The sequence below is a fragment of the Procambarus clarkii genome, chromosome 20, assembly GCF_040958095.1.
Source record: "Procambarus clarkii isolate CNS0578487 chromosome 20, FALCON_Pclarkii_2.0, whole genome shotgun sequence".
Taxonomy (NCBI): domain Eukaryota; kingdom Metazoa; phylum Arthropoda; class Malacostraca; order Decapoda; family Cambaridae; genus Procambarus; species Procambarus clarkii.
This window is the reverse complement of record NC_091169.1, coordinates 34,457,380-34,478,586: the sequence shown is the minus strand read 5'-3', so window position 1 is coordinate 34,478,586 and position 21,207 is coordinate 34,457,380. Positions and strand designations below refer to the sequence as shown.

The 21,207-nt window shown below is 38.7% G+C and overlaps 1 protein-coding gene across 3 annotated transcripts in view; it reads right to left on the bottom strand.

Moving 5' to 3' along the window:
• Positions 1-19,927, bottom strand: part of LOC123755308 (protein vav) — a 71,493-nt gene extending 51,566 nt beyond the window's left edge. For all 3 annotated transcript variants that reach the window (XM_045737804.2, XM_045737806.2, XM_045737805.2), the window contains exons 1-5: positions 19,685-19,927; positions 16,121-16,237; positions 15,904-15,962; positions 15,071-15,145; positions 2,288-2,408 (exon numbers count right to left, since the gene is read on the bottom strand). In XM_045737804.2, coding sequence (XP_045593760.1) covers positions 2,288-2,408; positions 15,071-15,145; positions 15,904-15,962; positions 16,121-16,237; positions 19,685-19,894 — 582 coding nt within the window. In that variant the 5' untranslated portion in view covers positions 19,895-19,927. The remainder of the gene's footprint in view (positions 1-2,287; positions 2,409-15,070; positions 15,146-15,903; positions 15,963-16,120; positions 16,238-19,684) is intronic.
• Positions 19,928-21,207: the final 1,280 nt, after the last annotated feature.

Here is a 21,207-nt window from a genome sequence, read left to right as displayed (position 1 = left end):
ATCATTTTATTACATTCAATGCCGATTTGCAATGGTCTAATGCCAAATGAGGACAATGACTCAATCAACGAGACAAAAATGAGAGAACCACTGTGACAAATCGAGGATATGCAATAAAGAGCAAAAAGATCTAAAGGAAAGCAAAGAAATGTCAAACTGTTACCCCAATGAAAGCCACATGTGTACAAGAGTCAAAATCTTCAAACATGTATTTTTTTGAGGTAAATTGAGCCAGGAAGCCTCAAACCATCGAGAAACATCTCTTGGTTGATCCATTGAAAGAGATGGAGCCGCACAAAATGACAAATTTAGACATGGGGGAATGAGCTGGAAATCATGGCTGGGCTAGCCAAAAGAGCGCCAACAGGTGAACCCTGCTGGATAACGTCTCCAGTCTAGATACAACCTGGAGCAACAGCTGAACCAGCATGATAAGAAACTATCACCTACCCCAGTCAAGCCAAAAGGCACCCATGCCAGGAGCCTCAATCAGGGAATGGGGCCAAGTAAACTGGAAGCTGCCAATTCCTTGCCAACATTAAGAGTTGGATTATGCCACCTATGCAAAATCGAATGTCCTGCATAGCCAATGGAAGGATGTGTCATCGCTGGTCCACTGTGGAGATGGGGCAAAACTGACAGACCATCCTCCAAACCATTGGATATGCCCCAAACGTGAACCAAATGGAGACCCAAACCCCAAAGAATATAGAAGATGAGCTACCCATAGAATCTACCCCTACAAAGGAAGAGGCCTAATTGTTCATGCAATGAACCACCAGGGAGCAGCCGAAGTGGAGTTTGACCACGGAGCCTACAGGAAAAGGAAGCCACCATGGAGCAAGCCAGACTGCCATAAACTCTTGCATCATGCTGTGCACCTGACAATAGAGCCACCCAAGAGCCCCGAGTGGCTGTGCAAGTGTTAGTCACAAACCACCAACCTAAGGCTGAGGCGTCCACGAAGAGATTGAGCACAGGGAAAGATAAGTGTCATGGTACAGAACTCCAAAAAGCCCAGAGGAATCTGGTGAACCAGAAACAGTTGAAGGGTCTACAGTAAGCGCATCTTATAGTTCCAGTGGTACTGAAAGGAACTGAACCAAAGAAAACAACACAGGACTCTAGGCCAAACTCTTCCTGGTGTATGTACCATGTAGGCAAAGTTCAGACTCCCACACAGAGACTCCAACCAATGATGAGTGACCCAGGGACTCTCCGCCACTAGCCAGAGACAAGGGTTCAAGTAGAGCAGGTGACACAGGTGGAAGGGAGAGGGAAGCCAACCAAAAAACCCAAAAACTCTTTCCTGAGCAGCAGGGACTGAATCTTGTTGCAAAACAAATGATTGAACAGCTGAGACTGAACCACTGTCCTTGGTTCTGTTCAGTCATTCAGTCAAATGACTAGCTGAATAGAACCAAGGACCTAAGGGAAAACAGAGGTGACCTAAGAGAAAACAGCCTAGGGAAAACAGAGGCAAAAAGAGGAAGAAGGACAAGGACCAAATCAAACGTAAGACATGGACCAGCACAGTTTAGGAAGAACTCTCAAACACACTCCAAGTATACTGCAGGTATTCTTTATCAACTGCTGACTGGACAGGCTGATAAATGCATTCTTGCATTTTGCCAGTTCCTTTGTAAGTGCAAATTACTAGATGATATTTCACATACTATTGGCACTGAAAGCAATGCTGACAGGGATGAATCTTAGCCCTTCAGATTGTGAATTTGCTGTGTAACCCCCTGTATTTTGCCCCAATTGGATGTAGAATATTAACTACTGTATTTAGTTCAGATCAGCAAAAATAATTAAATTTCTGGAAAAGTTTATACAACATTAATTTATTTTTAAAATCATTAACTTGGCAAACTTATGAATACAGTACTTTCGACTTTATGTCTAACATACCCACTAATTATACGTTTACATGCAAATGTATTACAAAACTCATTGTTTCTCAAATAACTAATTAAAAACATGGACCTTTATCTTGACAATATGTAAACCATTAAAAAATAAGCCAGAGTAAAAATACATAAATTGAAAACCTGTTTCAGGGCCCTATAAGTGTAGGCAACCCAGCAAAACTAATTCCAATATGTTTTAATTTCATTAGTTTAAAGGTTTTCCCCTTTGATTTAACAACTCACTGGCTTGCCTCCTTTTCTTCTTTGCATGAATCTTTAACTAAACCTCGATATATATATATAGTATATAATTAGTACTCTCTTCTGCTGTGTCTTCCAATCACCATCAATATCTGGTTTTATGATCGACCTACCTGTATTGGGTGTGAAGAGCAGAGTTTGAGTTCTGCATATATTTTCTCAACTTTGAAAGAGTCGTCATCTTCCTCTTCAAATGTCGTCATATTCGGGTTCATGAGATCACCTTCTGGCCCACTGCACATCAAAATAAAACATGAATAGTGGGCACACCATCCTTCTACACCACAACAGGCACACTAATCATACGCTAGAAGTGAATGCATTTCTAGTTACAGATACGTTGCTAAGATACTCTTTGCTTTCCCTTAATACAACCCATAAATAACACTTCTAGCACAGATACGTGTATACTGTAGCAATCCAAAATGACTGCACCATACATGCGTATATTAAGCAAGCCAACCCATGTTTGCCAGAAATAAAATGCATTTGCTGCTAATCTCTTCCTTCCTTTCAAAACTTTTCTCTATTCAGGTACAGTATAGGCACAATACTAAAACTTGAGTGTAGGGGATGCATAACAGACTAAGTACAGTTTTGACAATTAAGTTACAAACTAAACACATATTAAAATTCCCCACTAAAGGTACAGGACCAGAAATATAACAAAACACTAGCCATCACCCAAAAGATATCTTCACAGACTCTCCTTGAATGATGACTGTGCAAGAGAAAACAATAGTATATAGTCTCGCATAACAGGTGAAGAATAATAAACTTCAAAACTATTATATTCTAAGATTAACTTTATCAAATCAATCTTAGGAGGTTACAGAGAAAGAATTATAGGGGAAAATTTCACCGACCCTGCATTCGAAAGATTCAGTCTCAAACAATGTTTATATAACCCCCTTCCAAATGGACAAATGCTTGCAAACCTACCCCAAACAAGCAAACTGTTTATCGAAAAATGGTTGGAAGAGTTGATAGGGACCTAAAGTAGCCCCCAGGTTCGCCCATCTACCATAACTCCCCAGGCTCCCACATCTACAGTAGCCCCCCCCCCCAGGCTCCCACATCTACAGTAGCCCCCCACAGGCTCCTACACCCACAGTAGGCCCCCCCCCCAGCCTCGCACACCTACAGTAGCCCCCCCCCAGGCTCCCACACCTACAGTAGCCCCCCAGGCTCCCACACCTACAGTAGCCCCCCCCAGGCTCCGACACCTACAGTAGCCCCCCCCCCCAGGCTCGCACACCTACAGTAGCCCCCCACCCCAGGCTCGCACACCTACAGTAGCCCCCCCCAGGCTCGCACACCTACAGTAGCCCCCCACCCCAGGCTCGCACACCTACAGTAGCCCCCCCCAGGCTCGCACACCTACAGTAGCCCCCCCCCCAGGCTCCCACACCTACAGTAGCCACCCCCCAGGCTCCCACACCTACAGTAGCCCCCCAGGCTCCCACACCTACAGTAGCCCCCCAGGCTCCCACACCTACAGTAGCCCCCCCCAGGCTCCACACCTACAGTAGTCCCCCCACCCAGGCTCCCACACCTACAGTAGCCCCCCCCCCCAGGCTCCCACACCTACAATAGCCCCTCCAGGCTTGCACACCTACAGTAGCCCCTCCAGGCTTGCACACCTACAGTAGCTCCCCCAGGCTCACATCTACAATAGCCCCCCCAGGCTCGCACACCTACAGTAGCCCCCCCCAGGCTCGCACACCTACAGTAGCCCCCCCAGGATTGCACATCTACAATAGCCCCCAGGCTCGCACATCTACAATAGCCCCCCAGGCTCGCACATTTACAGTACCTCGCAGACTTGAATGTCTACAATAGGTTCCAAAGCAAATTACAGCAGTTTTTATTTAACCATATTGCATCCTGCCAAATAATTCCGAAATATTCAGTTTTTAATAAAAAGATTCATGATTATTACACGGCAAAGTTGATCAGATACGAATAAATTTGGAAATTGTCAATAAAAGTAATCCTTTAAAGTAAGGCATCTCACTGGGATGAACCCAATGTACAGAAGTTATTTTAAAAAATTGTTTTTGTTTTGGACAACTGCTAAACAGAATATTCATTATTCTGATAGGATCCAAAAGGTAGCTATAGGTCTATAGTAGAGCTATTAACGTAAATGTATTAGGTGTAATGTGAAAAAAATGCAAATATATGGAATTAGAAAATAATGGTTCATCATTTTAAGTAAACTACCTTTAATAGTGAGATCAGATTTGTCGAGATCAGATTTTGCACAATTCCCTTAAAAAACATCAACAATGAACCAAGTTGCAGAAGAAACCTACTACCAGGGTCTAAAAGTTTCACTTTATTACAGAATGACTGGAATATGACCAACCAAATCATTATTTGGATATAATTAATCTATCTCAAACAACAAACCCAATCACCTAAACGTCTTGAATGTAAAGTACTGTACAATATACCTGCACAAAATATTAATTGCTACCCCACACTCGGCTTATAATATTACAAAATCATATACCATCAAGAAAAAAAGGACTGAGATTCAGACTATCTTTTATTCAACAACATATGGGCCTTTCTGCAGGAAAAAAAAAAAAAAAAGCTACTTTTGATAGACACATCTTTCCTTACATACATACATTCCCAAATGTAAGCAATTAAGCCTTGTAAAATCATATCCCATACAGCAATCCTAAATCATTATCAAAATACTTTACTATCACATATGTATACATAACATTTTACTCAAATTACAGAAATGAGATTAAGCAAAAAAAAGGAAGAGTTACAAGCCAGAACAGAAACACCACAATTAGTTACAGTAGGGAAGACAGCACTAATAGTAAATAGCAATATAATGTAAACCATTACTAAATACACTGAACATCGTACAATACTCAAGTCAAAAATACCAAAACAACACAATCTCAAATACATCCAAGTGTGAACCTGAAACTGGTAATACATGCAATCTCCAAAAACACACTACTACCAAAGGCACAGGACACTAAGCAATCATATGCAATGGAAAAAGACCTATCAGAATAATCTAGTACCTCCTTAGATTTGAGTGTCACATAACAGAGGGATTCATAAACAGCCTCTTCAGAGGTAGGTCGTCTTCGTGGTAGAAGACCCAAGGGAGTGTGCTCGGACACAAAGTGAAGGCTGTCATTCCCATTCGTAGCCATAGTAGGAAGGCTGAGGGTCTCCACATTGTGGCTGGTTAACAAGGAGCTACATCAGGACAATCTTAGACATTTCAAACCACTGGCTGACTGAGCCATACAGTTAATGGGAAGCAGCAGAATCTCTATATATACACAAGTCACAATGGTAATAAACTATATGCTGCCCAAAATGGGGATTTCTTGGATTTCCTCTTGACAAAAAACTATAGTGGTTGTATATACTAGTAAAGGCATTCTAAGATTGTACTGATGAAAGGTAAAAAGAAGTAGAAAAGAAAAAATTGACATGTTAATTACATTTGTCCCAAATGTAGCTAGGTTTCACCAAGCAGGAGAAAGATATGTGACAAGAGGAAACAAACATATTTCTGGTATTTTCAAAGACAAGTGTTTTTAATTAATGCCCATTAGCAAGCCTATTATATAATACAGTGTAATTTCTAAACTATGGCTACCATATATTCAGCCAGCTCCCATTTTTATAATGGAATTTTGGCTGGCTGTAAGAGTTGTAGAATATATGTGGATAATTGTACTGTATTTGAGAAACCCGCTCATTTGAAAATATAGGGGGTAAACTAAATGGGAACCTGACTACATTCCTCTTTTTACTTCAGTGTGGTTTTCTCAAGTATGACATTTCGACCATGATAATACAATCCTGAAGAAACAATATGATTAACTTTAAAATAGAACAAGAATGAGTGTGTGGTGATCATGCACAATCATACATATTGATGCAGCAGGAGGGGCTAAGTTAGCATTATACAGTAATATGAATACTATACAGTACTATGATTGAGGGAGGCTGGGTAGACACATGAGGTTCTAGGATAGAATGATTAACACATTTTTAATAAAGAATATAGTAGGTAATGTACATAATATTAATTTAATGAGGGACCAACTAGTTTTTTTTTATTCATTGTACAAAAACTAAGATTAATGTAAAATTACGAACTATAGACTGAAATACAGTACAGTATACGCAAATATAGGCAATACTGTACTACAATGATTTTGTGAAACGGGCGAGAATGATGTTCAGATGGTGTGAAGTCTCATGAAATAAACAGTATTATTGCACAGCGAGATTAGAATTTAGAATTTAGATGAAATGAAACAATATTCAGTACTGTACTAAGTACTGTATGTTGAAATGCGAGAAAACTGTTCGATAAAAAAGAAAGGTTTCCTGTTTTTGTGAAGTCCCAGGAAGCCCAAGAGGTATTCGAATCTATGTACACGTCAACACATTAAGCCAGCCATAAGAAAGAGGAAAGAATTTTCTTTCAATGTTGGATTTTATAATCACCAGGAAAGAAAGATATTTGACATTCAGTACCTTCCTACCTTGGGTAGGAAGTGATGATCTTTGAAGTCTAACTTACTTATTTTGAAGTGATGATCATGATCTTTTGAAAATAACTTACAAAACTGATTATAATCTAGAAGAGAATGAGGAAAGTGAAGCAGTTGAAAAGAAATTTGATTTCAGGAGAGGACACTACGAGGAACTTAATTAATTAATTAACAAGTTCTTTAATGAATTTGACTGGAAAAACTTTTTTTACCCCATAAACTGCGCAAAATGTCATATGATGTGTGACATTGAACTCCGTTTTCAAAATTTTTGAGTATGCATTCTCCAGGATGTAAAGGTAAATTAAAACAAATGCAAATAATAAAGGAAAAAAATCCCTCCTTCCCCCCCCCCAAAAAAAAAAATTGGACATTGTTGAAAGTAACTGATAATAACATTGGGCAACGTATTTATATGATATATAACAAAATAGAGCATAACATAATTACTCATTTTTTGTTATGTATTACTCACCAATGCTATAAAGGCACCAGCTGTATATCCACTTTGTGGACACTTCTTACTACTATTCTTCTTTGTGCATCGAACAGATACTTGCATCTCTTTACTATTGCATTATCAATCAGTTCCAGTTAACCCTTAAACTGCGCATGGCGTATATATACGCCATGAGTAACAAGTCCCACAGTGCGCATGGCGTATATATATACGCCATAGGGTGCCAGGCACGATTTAAATGGCCCGCGGCTACACTGGGTTCACATTAGCTTCCTCGGGGCTCTTGTAAATAGTCGCCTTTATTTTTTTAAATCGTGGGCAATATTCTCAGGTGTGAGAGCCACAGTACTGTTGGAGCAACCAAGGCTGGCGCACGCAGCATGAGTGAACAGCATTGCTGTTCAGCTTGTGACCACAGCATCGCCGAAAAATGTCAAAATAAATATATAACAGCTATTATTTAGCGATGACAATATTACAGATGACCCCTGACTGATAAAAATGACCAAGATTGTGATAATAGTAGGATTGTTGTAATAATTAGTGCTGTGGGAGTAGTGATACTGAGGGACGGAAGGAGATTGCATTGTTTACTGACTGTGTAATTACCTAAGTAATTACCTAAGTAATTACCTAAGTGTAGTTACAGGATGAGAGCTACGCTCGTGGTGTCCCGTTTTCCCAGCACTTTGTCATATAACGCTTTGAAACTAATGATGGTTTTGGCCACCACCTTCTCACCTAACTTGTTCCAACCGTCTACCACTGTTTGCGAAAGTGAATTTTCTTATATTTCTTCGGCATCTGTTTAGCTAGTTTAAATTTATGACCTCTTGTTCTTAAAGTTCCAGGTCTCAGGAAATCTTCCCTATCGATTTTATCAATTCCTGTTACTATTTTGTAAGTAGTGATCATATCACCCCTTTTTCTTGTCTTCTAGTTTTGGCATATTTAATGCCTCTATCCTCTCCTCGTAGCTCTTGCCCTTCAGTTCTGGGAGCCACTTAGTAGCATGTCTTTGCACCTTTTCCAGTTTATTGATGTGCTTCTTAAGATATGAGCACCACACAACCACTGCATATTCTAACTTTGGCCTAACAAAAGTTGTGAACAATTTCTTTAGTATATCGCCATCAATGTATTTAAAAGCAATTCTGAAGTTAGAAAGCCTGGCAAATGAAACAAACAGAAAAAAAACTAAGAAAATCAATCAGACATTGAAATAATTAAGTGATAATATCTTTGTGGCAACTCTCACCTGTCAGCTCGGGTGACGCTGACTGGCTCTGACGACCGCTCTGTCAACACCCACTTTTTTGCCAGACTTCCTCGGCCTATTGCGCCCAAAATATGTCACCTACGATTTTTTTCCCGTGCTCAGGGAACACAAATTAACATTTTTAGAAGATGAAATAATTTTTTAGATTTTTTTTTCTTGCACACAGGGGTGTAAATCTCCTCAGGACCCCTTAGCAGCTTAACCCTCAAACCGCGCATATCATATATAAATGATATCAGTGACAAAACCGAAACCGCGCACATCATTTATATATGATTTCGTGTCTAGCGCTATAATTTAAACTCCCCGCCTGGGATAGGGGCAGCTAAGTACAGCCACGACCGATAGTTGCCAGATGCCACCTAGAAAAAAAATCCAGGCCAACATTTTTGGGTGTGAGAGCGTCAGTATTGAGCAAGCCACCAAGGCTGGCGCACGCAGCACGAGCTCACAGCACCGCTGTTCAGCTTGTGACCACAGCATCGCCTACAAATACCATAATATATATGATACTGCTATTATTTAGCAGTGAGAGTATTACTGAAGCCCCCTGACTGTGATAAAACTGACCAGGATTCTGATAATAGCAGGATTGTGGTGATATTTAGCGCTGTGCTCCATGGAAGGAGGCGTAAGGCTGTGCGAGGGAGGGTTGTGGCGTTGTCTTCTGACTGTGTGTGGCCACCATTTAATGACTGCACTCACCATACCAGCTTAGTGGTTCGATATGGTGAACACAAATGTAGATACTTATATATAACGTGTGTATATAGGGTATAAACAGCAAGAGGAGTAGGTTGGGAGCCGCCATTTTGGTGAGGGCGGTGGCGTCGTCTGCACGACTTATCATGTTTACTGGTGACCACAATAGTCTTTGGGCACCATACCAGCTTATTTGTTCAGGTATGGTGAATAAAACAGGTAGATACTTATATATAATATGTGTATATAGCGTAATAACACCACAAACAGTATTGTTGAAGGACAAATATTAGTGCGTCTGACCTTGAGGGCGGCCGCCGATCAGCAGACTGTGTGAGTTATAATATGTGTATATAGCGTAATAACACCACAAACAGTATTGTTGAAGGACAAATATTAGTGCGTCTGACCTTGAGGGCGGCCGCCGATCAGCAGACTGTGTGAGTAGCTACGTCTTTGTGGCCTTTACTCACCATACAAGCTTAGATGTACAGTTATGGTGAACAAAACATGTAAATACGTATATATAACGTCTGTGTATAGTGAATAAATACAGAAAGAGTATTGTAGGAGGTGAATGAGGGTGAGTGAGGTGGTGTTGAGGGAGGGAGTGGCAGCGAGTGGCTCGCTGGTGTTTGGCGGTCACTCCTCGTTGCTTTTTGACTCAAGACCAACTTAGTAGTTCGTTATGGTGTACAAAACATGCAAATACTTATATATAACCTGTGTATATAGTGTAACAACAGCAAAACTATTTGTTTATTGTTTTATGAACATAATTAAATCACTAATATGCACACCATAATTTTGAGTACAGCGATGGTTCACACATTTTATAATATAAATATACCACAATTCACTGTATGGAATAATATTACTGCAAAAAACTAAGAAAAAATCAATCAGAGACATTGAAATAATTAGGTAATATATTTGTGGCAACTGCCGTCTGACAGCTCGGGCGGAGTAGACCTCATCTGGCGAAGGCTCTGCCAACGCCCCTTTTTTGCCACACTTCCCTACCCTATTGCGGCTAAAATATGCCACCTACGATTTTTTTGTTATTTTTTCCGTGATCAGGGAACAAAAATGAACACTTCTATAAGACGAAAGAATTTTTTGGAATTTTTTTTTTTGTTGCGCCTGTGGGTGCGAATTCCATTTGGCCCCCTAGCGGTTTGAGGGTTAAGGGTTAATAGGAGCTGTTCCTCTTTAACAACAAAACTTTTTTTTTTTTTTTTAAATATTCGTCTAAAATCAATTTCTGAAAGTATTTTGATGAAAGTTTCACGAAGCTGAAGCCAATAAGTTGGAGATTTGTTTAACATTAAGTAATTTCTACACAATTCTAATATTTTTCGAATTATACCCCCTCCAATGTCACACATCACACGACATTTTGCGTAGTTTAAGGGTTAAGCAACGAAGTCACAAAATGTATGCCAAGTTTTGTGAAACATTATGAGGGCACAAAAAGATTTATACCAAAACAGATGCAGAACTAGCAAAAAAGGATTGGTTCAACAGAAATTTTAAGATAAGGAGAGAGCAAAACATTAAAAATAGGAAGCCAAACCCTCAAACATACCAGCAATACAAAGAAACAAGAAACAACTACATGTATTAAGGAAGAAATTTTGAGAAAGGGATAGTGAATAAATGTAAAATAGAACCCAGCATATTCTATAACTTAACACTATCGCTCACCGGGCAGGCACGCGGTAAACTTAGGGGTCATGTACCGAGCGTGTGGGTAAGCGCGCGGTGACACCTAAATGTGTATACTCGTTTCAGCTTTCTCACCTTAATTCTCGTGCTACGTTGCTCGTTTTGGTATCGTGTTCGCAATTAAATTCCCTACAGGTGTGTATAAATATAATGTCCAAAAGCCTGGCGTGACTCCCAACAGCAAAGCCTAAAGTCGGCAAAAGTTACCCGTGAGCGCACAAAATCAGTAACATGTGCATACTCGTTCCATTTTTCTCACCTTAATTCTCGTGCTATGTTGCTCGTTTTGGTATCATTGTGTTCGGAATTAAATTCCCTACAGATGTGTATGAATATAATGTACAAAAGCCTGGAGTGCCTCTCCGCAAAAAAGCCTAAATTTACCCGTGAACGAGCACTAATTTGCACACTGCAACCTAATGTATATACTCATTCAATTTGATAACATCAAATTTCGTGTTACGTCTTTCATTTTGGTATCAAATTATTCGCAATAAAAAGGCGCGTATTTTAAAACTAGTCTCATAATAATAGAGCAATGACTGGAATTTTAACAAATATTTTAATTCTGGACGCTCATCATCACAAAATTATTTATATCTTTCCAGTGTTCCGACATAAATGTGCGTGTTACATCTTTTATTTTGGTATCAAATTGTTCGCAACGTAAAGGCGCACATTTTAAAACTAGTCCCAAGATAATAGGACAATAAATAGAATTTTAAATATTTTTACCAAAAGCCTATTTATAATCTTTCAATTGTTCGGACATCAAGTTTCATGTTATATCTTTCATTTTGGTATCAAATTGTGCGCAATCTAAAGGCGCTTATTTTGATACTATCCCGAGGTCGATTGGATAAAAAAATGAATTTTATACAAATATTTTTTGTAGTGGACGCAATTCTGGTCCAAAGTTAGGACTCGGGAGAAAAATAATGGACGCGAGTCCGGTCCAAAGCTACCGATAGTGTTAATGGCAAATTGGAGGTAAAGGATAAAATTCAGAAGTTGGAAATGGGGAACAGATCTTTGGAGAATGAAAAGGCATGTGAAACACTAAATGAACAGTTCTAAATTGTCTGTTTAAAATTATGTTTTCAGAGAACTCAAGATAAAAAAAAAAAAAAAAAAAAAAAAAAGAGTACACAGAAGTGTCCCCAGATGAAGTGGGAAAAAAAATGGTCCAGAATCTAAGTAGGAACAAAGCTGTTGGTCCAGATTAAGTTTCAGATTGAGTTTCGAGAGAATGTGCATCTGATCTCTGCACTCTACTTCAATTGATTTTTCAGTCGTGTGTACAGGAGTATTGGGAGATAGTTTTTTCCATATAACAGTTCTAGTCAACAAAAGGGTAGCAGGCAAGACCTTCTTAATTACAGACCTGTATCTTTCACAAGCGTAGTCAAAACATTAGAAAAAATTTAAACCAAATAGGTAGAACACTTGGAGAGAGATATTATAATAAACCATATGGTGTTTGATCAGGAAGATGCTGCATAACAAATCTACTTAGTTTCTATGATAAGAGCCACAGAAATTTTAGAGGGAAGAGATGGTTGGGTTGACTGCATTTATCTGGACCTAAGAAAGACTTCTGCCAATCCTACATAAGAGGTTGTTCTGAAAACCGGAGCATACTGGAGGAATGACAGAGACTCCTAACATAGATTAAAACATTTTACAAAAATGAAGGCAGTAATCGGAGGAAATTATCAGACTGTAGAAATGTTGCTAGCAGCATACTACAATGATCAGTTCTAGCACCAGTAATGTTCATTTCTATACAAACGATTTACCAGAAGATACACAGTTCAGAATACAATAAACCAGATTGGGGTAAACTACATTTGTACAGGTGAATAACCAATTCCTTTAAGTCAAAGATTCATTTGAGTATTTTAAAATGTTTTGTTTCTTACCACAGCTCTTACATGCTGAGCAGTTTTCAATGACTGGTGAATCACAATTCTTATATCTTTTTCTTTATCATTATGCTTCATGGTTGTGCTATTGATATGGTAGTTAGGTTGTGCTATTGATATGGTAGTTAGGTTGTCTATTGTTATTCCATACATGCAAGGTCTTGCCTTTTTCAATATTGAAAAACATTTTCCAGTCTTCTGACCATTAGCAGAGCTCGTGTAGATCTCTTTGCAGTACCTCAATATTGTTTTTACTTCCAATTTTACCATAGATCTCTGCACATTTAATGAAGTGGTTTGTGCTTTTCTTATGTCACTGATGTATACAATATTACAAAATGGAGTTGACCCCAACATGGAACCTTGTGTTACTCCACTCAACATTTTTTTCTCATTTTCAGTTCCATACAAGACAACCCTCTGCTTTCATTTGTTTTTAACCGTGGTTTATTCCATTACATCATTTTGCTGTTTATTCCATGTGCTAGCAGTTTATACACGGGTCTTTCATGTAGTACCTTATCAAAACTTACTTTAGAGAGAAAGCTATGAACACAGGACTTTTTTGTACAAAACTATGTTGCATTGATTTTACAAGATGTGCATTGAAATGGCAAGTAATTATCAAGGCTTCTCATAATGAGCTTGCAAATATCTAGTGCAACAGAAGAATTCCGAATGGTTTAATGTCAGATGGACCAGATAAGACTTCAGGATAATCAATAAATTTGCTACACAGTACTGGACTCACAAGGCTATTGACCAAATTCAACATAATACAGTACTATTTTCCAACTTATTTTTTTGCCACTTAAGGTAAGATCCACTAACCTCTGAATAAGGATCATGAACAGCTGGAAGATGACACTCAGAATTGGCAATATAGGAACATTTTCAAACAGTTCTTCGAGTCATTAAAGATGTTTTGGGGGGTCACTGGAGTGACCAGAATGACCAATCAAAGGTACATTCCACACAAATCCTAAGCCATATAAAGGTTTTTCCTTGAGATCAAATGAGACCATCTGAGTTTGTGTCAAGAAGATGTGGGGGACAGCCTGTCCTCCTAAGGTTTCCCAATGTCTAGAAAATAGTAAAATTAAAGTGTCCTCTCTTAACCTACCAGAGGACCCAAAACAGAAAACTGGACAGAACGTCACTTTCACGAGCCGCTTCCATTTTCTAGTACAACAATTTTTTACTTTAGGTAATGCATACAAGCAAAACGCCACATTCTTTTTAGGACTGTGTCAAGGAACCCCTCTTATGATAGTGCTGCCACCTAGGGTTTTGGTGGACCGAGCCTAATGGTAGTTAATGCTTTAAAGGGCATTGGTGTTTTTATGAATGATCCTTTCAGCAGTCATGGAATGAATATTCTGCAGTACTATCCCTAGCACCATCATGACCCTGCAGTGTTGTCTGAAAAGTTTCCGGCAGTGCCAGTGCAGAATGTCAACATTCCTTGACTGTTCATGATTCTATACAATGGACTTGCAAGGAGCACACCCTAGGAAGCAACCAATTGTGAAGGTTACAAGAACAGCAGAGATCAAATTAAAATGAGTATCAGATGCACTGCAAGGGTCTGGAATCATTTGTTCTATTTGAGGAGGAATCCATTGAATTCAGTTTGTTACTTTGGGTGTTGTATTATACTCTACTTCACATGCATCAAAAACATTATACCAAGTAAAACAATATAGTAATTTGTTTCCAGTTATCCAATATAGTTTGAAAATTATGAGCATTTTTATGAGTAAATATCAAAATCAGAATGTTATACAATAATGTATTGTAAATGTACAAACTGTATTGGTGAATTAAATTAAATAGTTGGGTTTAACCAAATGTGGATAAAAACTTGCATTTAGCTCTCTCTTATTCTGTTGAGGAAAAGGATATAAAAACAATTTAAAAAAATAAATTGGTTTCTGCCGTGGTAGCTACTGACCACACAATATTCTTACTTTAGCCAAACTACAAAAAAAAAAGCAATATTTCTATTATTGCCCTTACATACTCCTACACAAACATTATGTAGGCGTGAAATTCCATACCTACGACCACCGTCAAGAGACGTCTCCCTACAGCAAGTAGCTGATGTCGAGAAGATTCTGATAATTAACCAATAAGGTACAGTACAGTGTAATTACGTCTTATGTCTCCTTCAATGAGAAGAATCACCATAGCATTAAAGTTGCTCAGCCTACAAAAAAAAAAATTTGTAAATAACTTTCAATACTCACTTGACCATGTCTGTGGAAAGGGTTTCATATATCTTATTGTCATAATTCTCTTGCCCTCTTTCCTGAGGAAACCCCCTGAAAAAAATAAAAAAAATCCTTTAACTATTTTGTTGACAAAAATTATAATATACAGGGTACAGTATATATAAATGTACAAATAAAAGTACAATGATTATATCCTAATATGAAAATCTATACTGTATCAGTTATGATAAAAAATGTGGTAATCATTGTATCCGATATACAGAACCCATGCAAGACATCTTCATACTATAATTTTTAATTACATGGACTAACCAGAGTATTAATAAAATAGCTACAGTATATTAAAAATATTTAGTTCAGAGCATAAATAAACATTTCAAGATGAGCATAAACTATATTTGCAGATAATGTTTCACCTGTAAGGACTTAACTGAACTTGATAAAGCATTAACGTGCAAAATGTCAATTACAAATATAGTTCTCTCTTACCTTGATATGTTTATACATTATCATCTGCACTTTGTACTCTCTGCAACTAACTTTATATAAAGTTCTCAATGGGGTTGATGTCTTTTGTCCTTGATTGGTTCTTTAAATAAACCAATTTACATAAATTAATACATAATTTAAGACACGTGCAGTATCTACAAGCAGCCGCATTCCTTAGTGCTTTGTTTGCTTTAACAACAACAATATTTGCACTGAAGGTGATGAATGGTGGTCGTGGTGGTGATGGGTATTTATGGTGCTGGTGGTTGGTCCTTGTTTTAACAAATAAAAATTTTTAAAACTAAGGTATTCCTGCTAGGAAGATTAAAAAATGGGAGAAAAATATTTTCAATACTTACTCAACTTGTAAATGCTGAGCCTTTGAAGTTTTACTGAGCTTGGATAATGTTGCAAGAACCTGAAAGAAAAATATATAAAGAATACAAGTGCTGTAAAATTACCACCAGCCACTGACCTTATATCACCACACAATATAATCATCACAAATATTGATTCAAGTAATTATTGCACTATCTTCAGGATGAAACACATTGCACACCTACAAAGACAGCTTACCTTTCCAAAATCAGAAAACTCAAAGAGCATCTGAGGTTCAAAGAGGTCATCTTTATGTAGTTCAAATTTTTTTTCACAAGTTTGCAAGAAGATGCCTATATTCTTCATGCACAAGAACTGTTGATTAAGAAAGAAAATGTCGCATTTATTATTAGTCTGGAGAAAATTGGCAAGGAAATGTGGGTTATTTCAGTCAGTTATTTACTATAATTAAATTACAGTAAAAAACTGTCACACACACATTAGTCTTCAATACACTATTTTATTTTGGGGAATAAACTTAATGTAGCATTAATTCCCATACTAAGGAAGAAGTGCATTAACTAGTACAATAGAATGTGACCTTAAAAACCTTAATACAGTAATATCATTCCTGACTCCATATGGATTTTTTAAAGTTCTGTTTTAAAATACAGTATTTGTATTATTTTTAGTCAATTTAAGTAGGCTTTCCCTACTGAATATAATAGAATAGGGAGGAACCTCTAGTGACGAGCGCCTCAATCTATGAGCATTTTGAATATCGAGCATGACACTCGGCGAAAATTTGTCGACTGACAAGCTGTCGTTTCATTAACAAGAAAAGCACATGGTGCTTCCTAGCGTTCCTGCTGGTTCTCAAATTCTGACACCTCCGACGATGCAAATAACTTTTTTTGTTTTAAAGATGCTAATGATGCTGGGATGTAAAGGGGGTGACTGCTGTAATGCTGCAAAGCATTGATTTTTGTTTTTAGATAAAATAAAAAAAATTAAAAAAATTGAAAAATGTCAATGTTCATTCAGTGAATGGCAGGTAGGCTGCTCCATTTTCAAAAAAAAAAAATTGAAAGAATTTGAAAAAAGACAAATGTCAAAGGATCATTTAGTGTATGTCAGGTAGGCTGCTCAATTATTAATAAAAAAAATATGAAAAACAAAAATAGAACAAATTTGAAAAGAAAAAATGTCATAATGGAGCATCCAACCCGACAAACACTGAACGAACCTTTATGACATTTCTCTTTTTGAAATGTGTTAAATTTTCTTTCATTTTTTTTATACAAAATTGGAGCAGGCTACCTGACATACACTGAACAAACCTTTTTCTATAAAAAAAAATGTAAAAAAAAAATTTGGACAAATCTGAAAAAAAAGAAAATGTCATAAAGGTTTGTTCAGTGTACAGTGTATGTCAAGTAGGTTGCTCCATTTTCTTAAAAAGAAATGAAAAAATAAAAAAATAAAATTGAACAAATTTGAAGAAAGAAAAATGTCAAAGGTTTGTTCAGTGTATGTCAGGTGGGCTGCTCCATTATTTAAAAAATTGAATATCATATTGATGTTTTTCAGTGGTAGAACGGATTAATTTTATTTCCATTATTTTAATTGGGGAAATTCGTTTTAAAAGACAAGTGCGTTTCACATGATGAGCTACTTTGAGGTTACCTTGAGGTGTTTCCGGGGCTTAGCGTCCCCGCGACCCGGTCGTCGACCAGGCCTCCTGGTTGCTGGACTGATCAACCAGGCTGTTGGACACGACTGCTCGCATCCTGATGTATGAGTCACAGCCTGGTTGATCAGGTATCCTTTGGAGGTGCTTATCCAGTTCTCTCTTGAACACTGAGGGGTTTGCCAGTTATGCCCCTTACGTGTAGCGGAAGCGTATTGAACCGTCTCAGGTCTCTGATGTTGATAGAGTTCTCTCTCAGAGTACCTGTTGCACCTCTGCTTTTCAACAGGGGTATTCTGCACATCCTGCCATGTCTTCTGGTCTCGTGTGATGTTATTTCTGTGTGCAGGTTTGGGACCAGCCCCTCTAATATTTTCCACGTGTAAATTATTATGTATCTCTCCTGCCTGCGCTCAAGGGAGTACAGATTTAGGCTCTTTAGTCGGTCCCAATAGGTTAGATGTTTTACCGAGTGGATTCTAGCAGTAAAGGATCTCTGCATGCTCTCCAGGTCAGCAATTTCTCCAGCTTTGAAAGGGGCTGTCATTGTGCAGCAGTACTCCACTGCCTGATGTTATATGGAAGGAGGACTTCCCTTCCAAACAGTAACACCTCTCCTCCTCCACCCTCCAAGCCATCTTCCATACACCAACAGAAGTCCTCAGTAAAGGTAAGTAATATATTGTACATACTTTTGTAGTAAAGATTTGGGTGAAAGATAAAATTAACTTTGAAGTTAATTTTTTGGAGAGTCAGGAACAGATTAATTCATTTCCCTTTATTTCTTATGGGAAAAATTGTTTCGACTTACGATATTTCGACTTACGATACGTCTCTGGGAATGGATTACCATCGTAAATCGAGGCCCCACTGTACCTAATCACTGGTGGGAAAAAACAATTTTGATGACCATGGGCCACAATATATAATACGTTACAGTCTGGGTGTACCAGTTACAAACAAAAATTATACAATTGGAATTTATGGATTAAACTTCCCAGTATCCTTATCCTAACCCTTCCATCCCCTTGCTTTCCAGCTTTATGGGCTGGGGCCTGACAGCTGAGTGGATTGCACTTCGGATTCGTAGTCCAGAGGTTCCAGGTTCAATCCCTGGTGGAGGCGGAAGAAACAAATGGGCAATTTCTTTCACCTTAATACTCCTGTTCACCTAGCAGTAAATAGGTACCTGGGAGTTAGATAGCTGCTATGGGCTGCTTCCCCGGGGGGTGTAACAAAAAGGAGATCTGGTCGAGAATCGGGCCACACGGAAAATAAGCCCCGAAATAATCTCATGATAACGGGTACTAAGTAATGTAACACTGGTCTATGAAGTGAATGTCCTGCTTGCTGATCAAAGCTCTATAAACATAACCTTCACATTATTATTGCGTTAATATATGTATAGAACAACATAATTTACCTCAATTTACCCAAGGAACCACCATCTCGCTAGTGGCCTCGACGAAGACAGGAAGCTGGCGACTTGTCAAAAGTCCCCTAAATGCTCCAAAATATTTGTTAAAACATTGGGGGGAAGTCAAATTGTACACAAGTTCAAAAAGGCTCATTTTCAGGATTCCAAAAGGGTAAATGGTTACACTAGACTATGTTGGCTTGAGTTTGCCTGTATTGGGTTCAGTAGGGTTAGGATGAGTAGGTCAAGTTGGGTAAGGTTAGGTAGGCTTCAAAATTCATTTGTGAACCTTCTTGGGTACAATGTGACTTATCTGACTTGTTCACTACAGCAGCCCAGTTGCCAATGAACCTCCACCTATCCCAAAGCAGCCTTTTAAGTGAGTACGCTTTAATATCACTTAAAATTACCTCCCTTTGTACACTTCACTAAAATACCACCACACTATAGTCTCCCAACCTTACCACAATACCATAATGACCAATTCGTGTTATAAAAAAAAAAAAGTAATTCTTGCGATGGTGGTCAAGAAATAAGGGCCGAGCCGCGTACCATGTTTCGTTCATTCCTGCCGTAAATATCACATCTAAGGTTACATACGAGTAACAAACGGACATTCCACTTGTCGCCCCACAAAATCCCCGACAATGGCGAGTGTGTAGAGGTGCGAGAAGCTGCCGAGGGCCAAGATTAGGAGTGCCGAGCGGGCCAGTACCTGAGCATTCTGGGGCCGCTGGTTGATGCTCCTCAGATCTATGCTGTCCTCGTCCAGGATGTGCAGCAGCTTGCAGATCATGACCCCATCCCGCAGGAACCTGCACAGGTCGGTTAGCTTGGCGTTGGGCGAGGTGAGCATGTGATCGCGGCTTATTAAGCCAATTCTAGCGAGCCAGTCCGGACACTCCTTCCAGTCCTCACTCGACATGGTGACTGGTGCAGTGTAGCCACGCGCGGCGGGTTGTTTACCTCCTCCACTCACTGGCACCAGGAGTTCCTCCCTGCCTGGTAACACTGCTCATGTGCCAATACCTACCAATTTTTACCTATGTAAGAATAGCCAGCGGGATTTGGGTATTCCAAATAGGTCTACTGTGCGTATAGTGCGTGCGTGTAACATTTCCATCTCCTCCCACAAGTATAGGGTAGCTAGAATTATATTTAAGCTCTATAAACTACCTCGCCACAAGTGTGAACTGTTTAACTTGCCCTTTAATTAGCCCATCAGTCCATTTAAAAACAAATTTAGCTTCAAGATCCATGCAGTTCGTGAACCTATAGTGTGACTACATATAACACCCACCACTTACATACCCACAGGATGGGTATGGGGGGCTCACTAAACTGAATTTACCTGAATGGTCAGCTAACTGTAAGTAGTAATTTACTAAATGATTGTAACCTATCCACCGCTGTCCACTGGATGGGGGGCGGTGTGCAGGACAAACATCAATTGTGACACTAGCTCTCCACATATGTCACTTGCTTAATTTAGAAACTGTACTTGTCGTCGATCTCGAACCCATTGATGATGTGACGACTTGTATTGAATTTTGTAATTAGCTCATCAAAATTGTAACTTGCTTAGCTAAATGAATTCTGGGGTTCAGTCCCTGAGCCCATTATGTGGCTCTGTAACCCTTTCCACCACTACCCACATGATGGGTATCGGGTGCATAATAAATGAACTAAACTAACTCTTGAAGACAGGAGGCCTGTGTTAACTATCGAGGTCCAGCTCTATCTAGGGCCGCAGTTATATAGCCATTCCTGGAAATGCAACCCATAACATTTCACTAACTCTTTGATTAATATTATATATATATATATATATATTGTGACGGTAACGCGTTGGTGTTCGGCTGTTTAAGGCTAGGGGTATGGCCTCGTCACATAGTTATAAAAAAAAATAGAAAACTGGAACTTCGTCTGTGGTAAGGTAAGGAGAAGACACACAAAACACAAGTAAACTTTAACAATGAAATTTTAATTACGTTAAATAAATCAAAACATGAAAAAATGGACAAACAAATTTGTATAATAAAATCAATCAATCAAAATAATAAGAATAATTAAATGACACAATGAAAAGTTACGTTAAGACGAAATAACAAGAAGTGCAATACAAAAATAAAGGTAAGGTGCTGGAATATTGGCTTTAAGCTACCACCTCTCTCAGTATACGCTAACGTCTAGCCGGGAGAAGTGGTAACCGTGGAAGCACTGAATATTCTGAGGTCT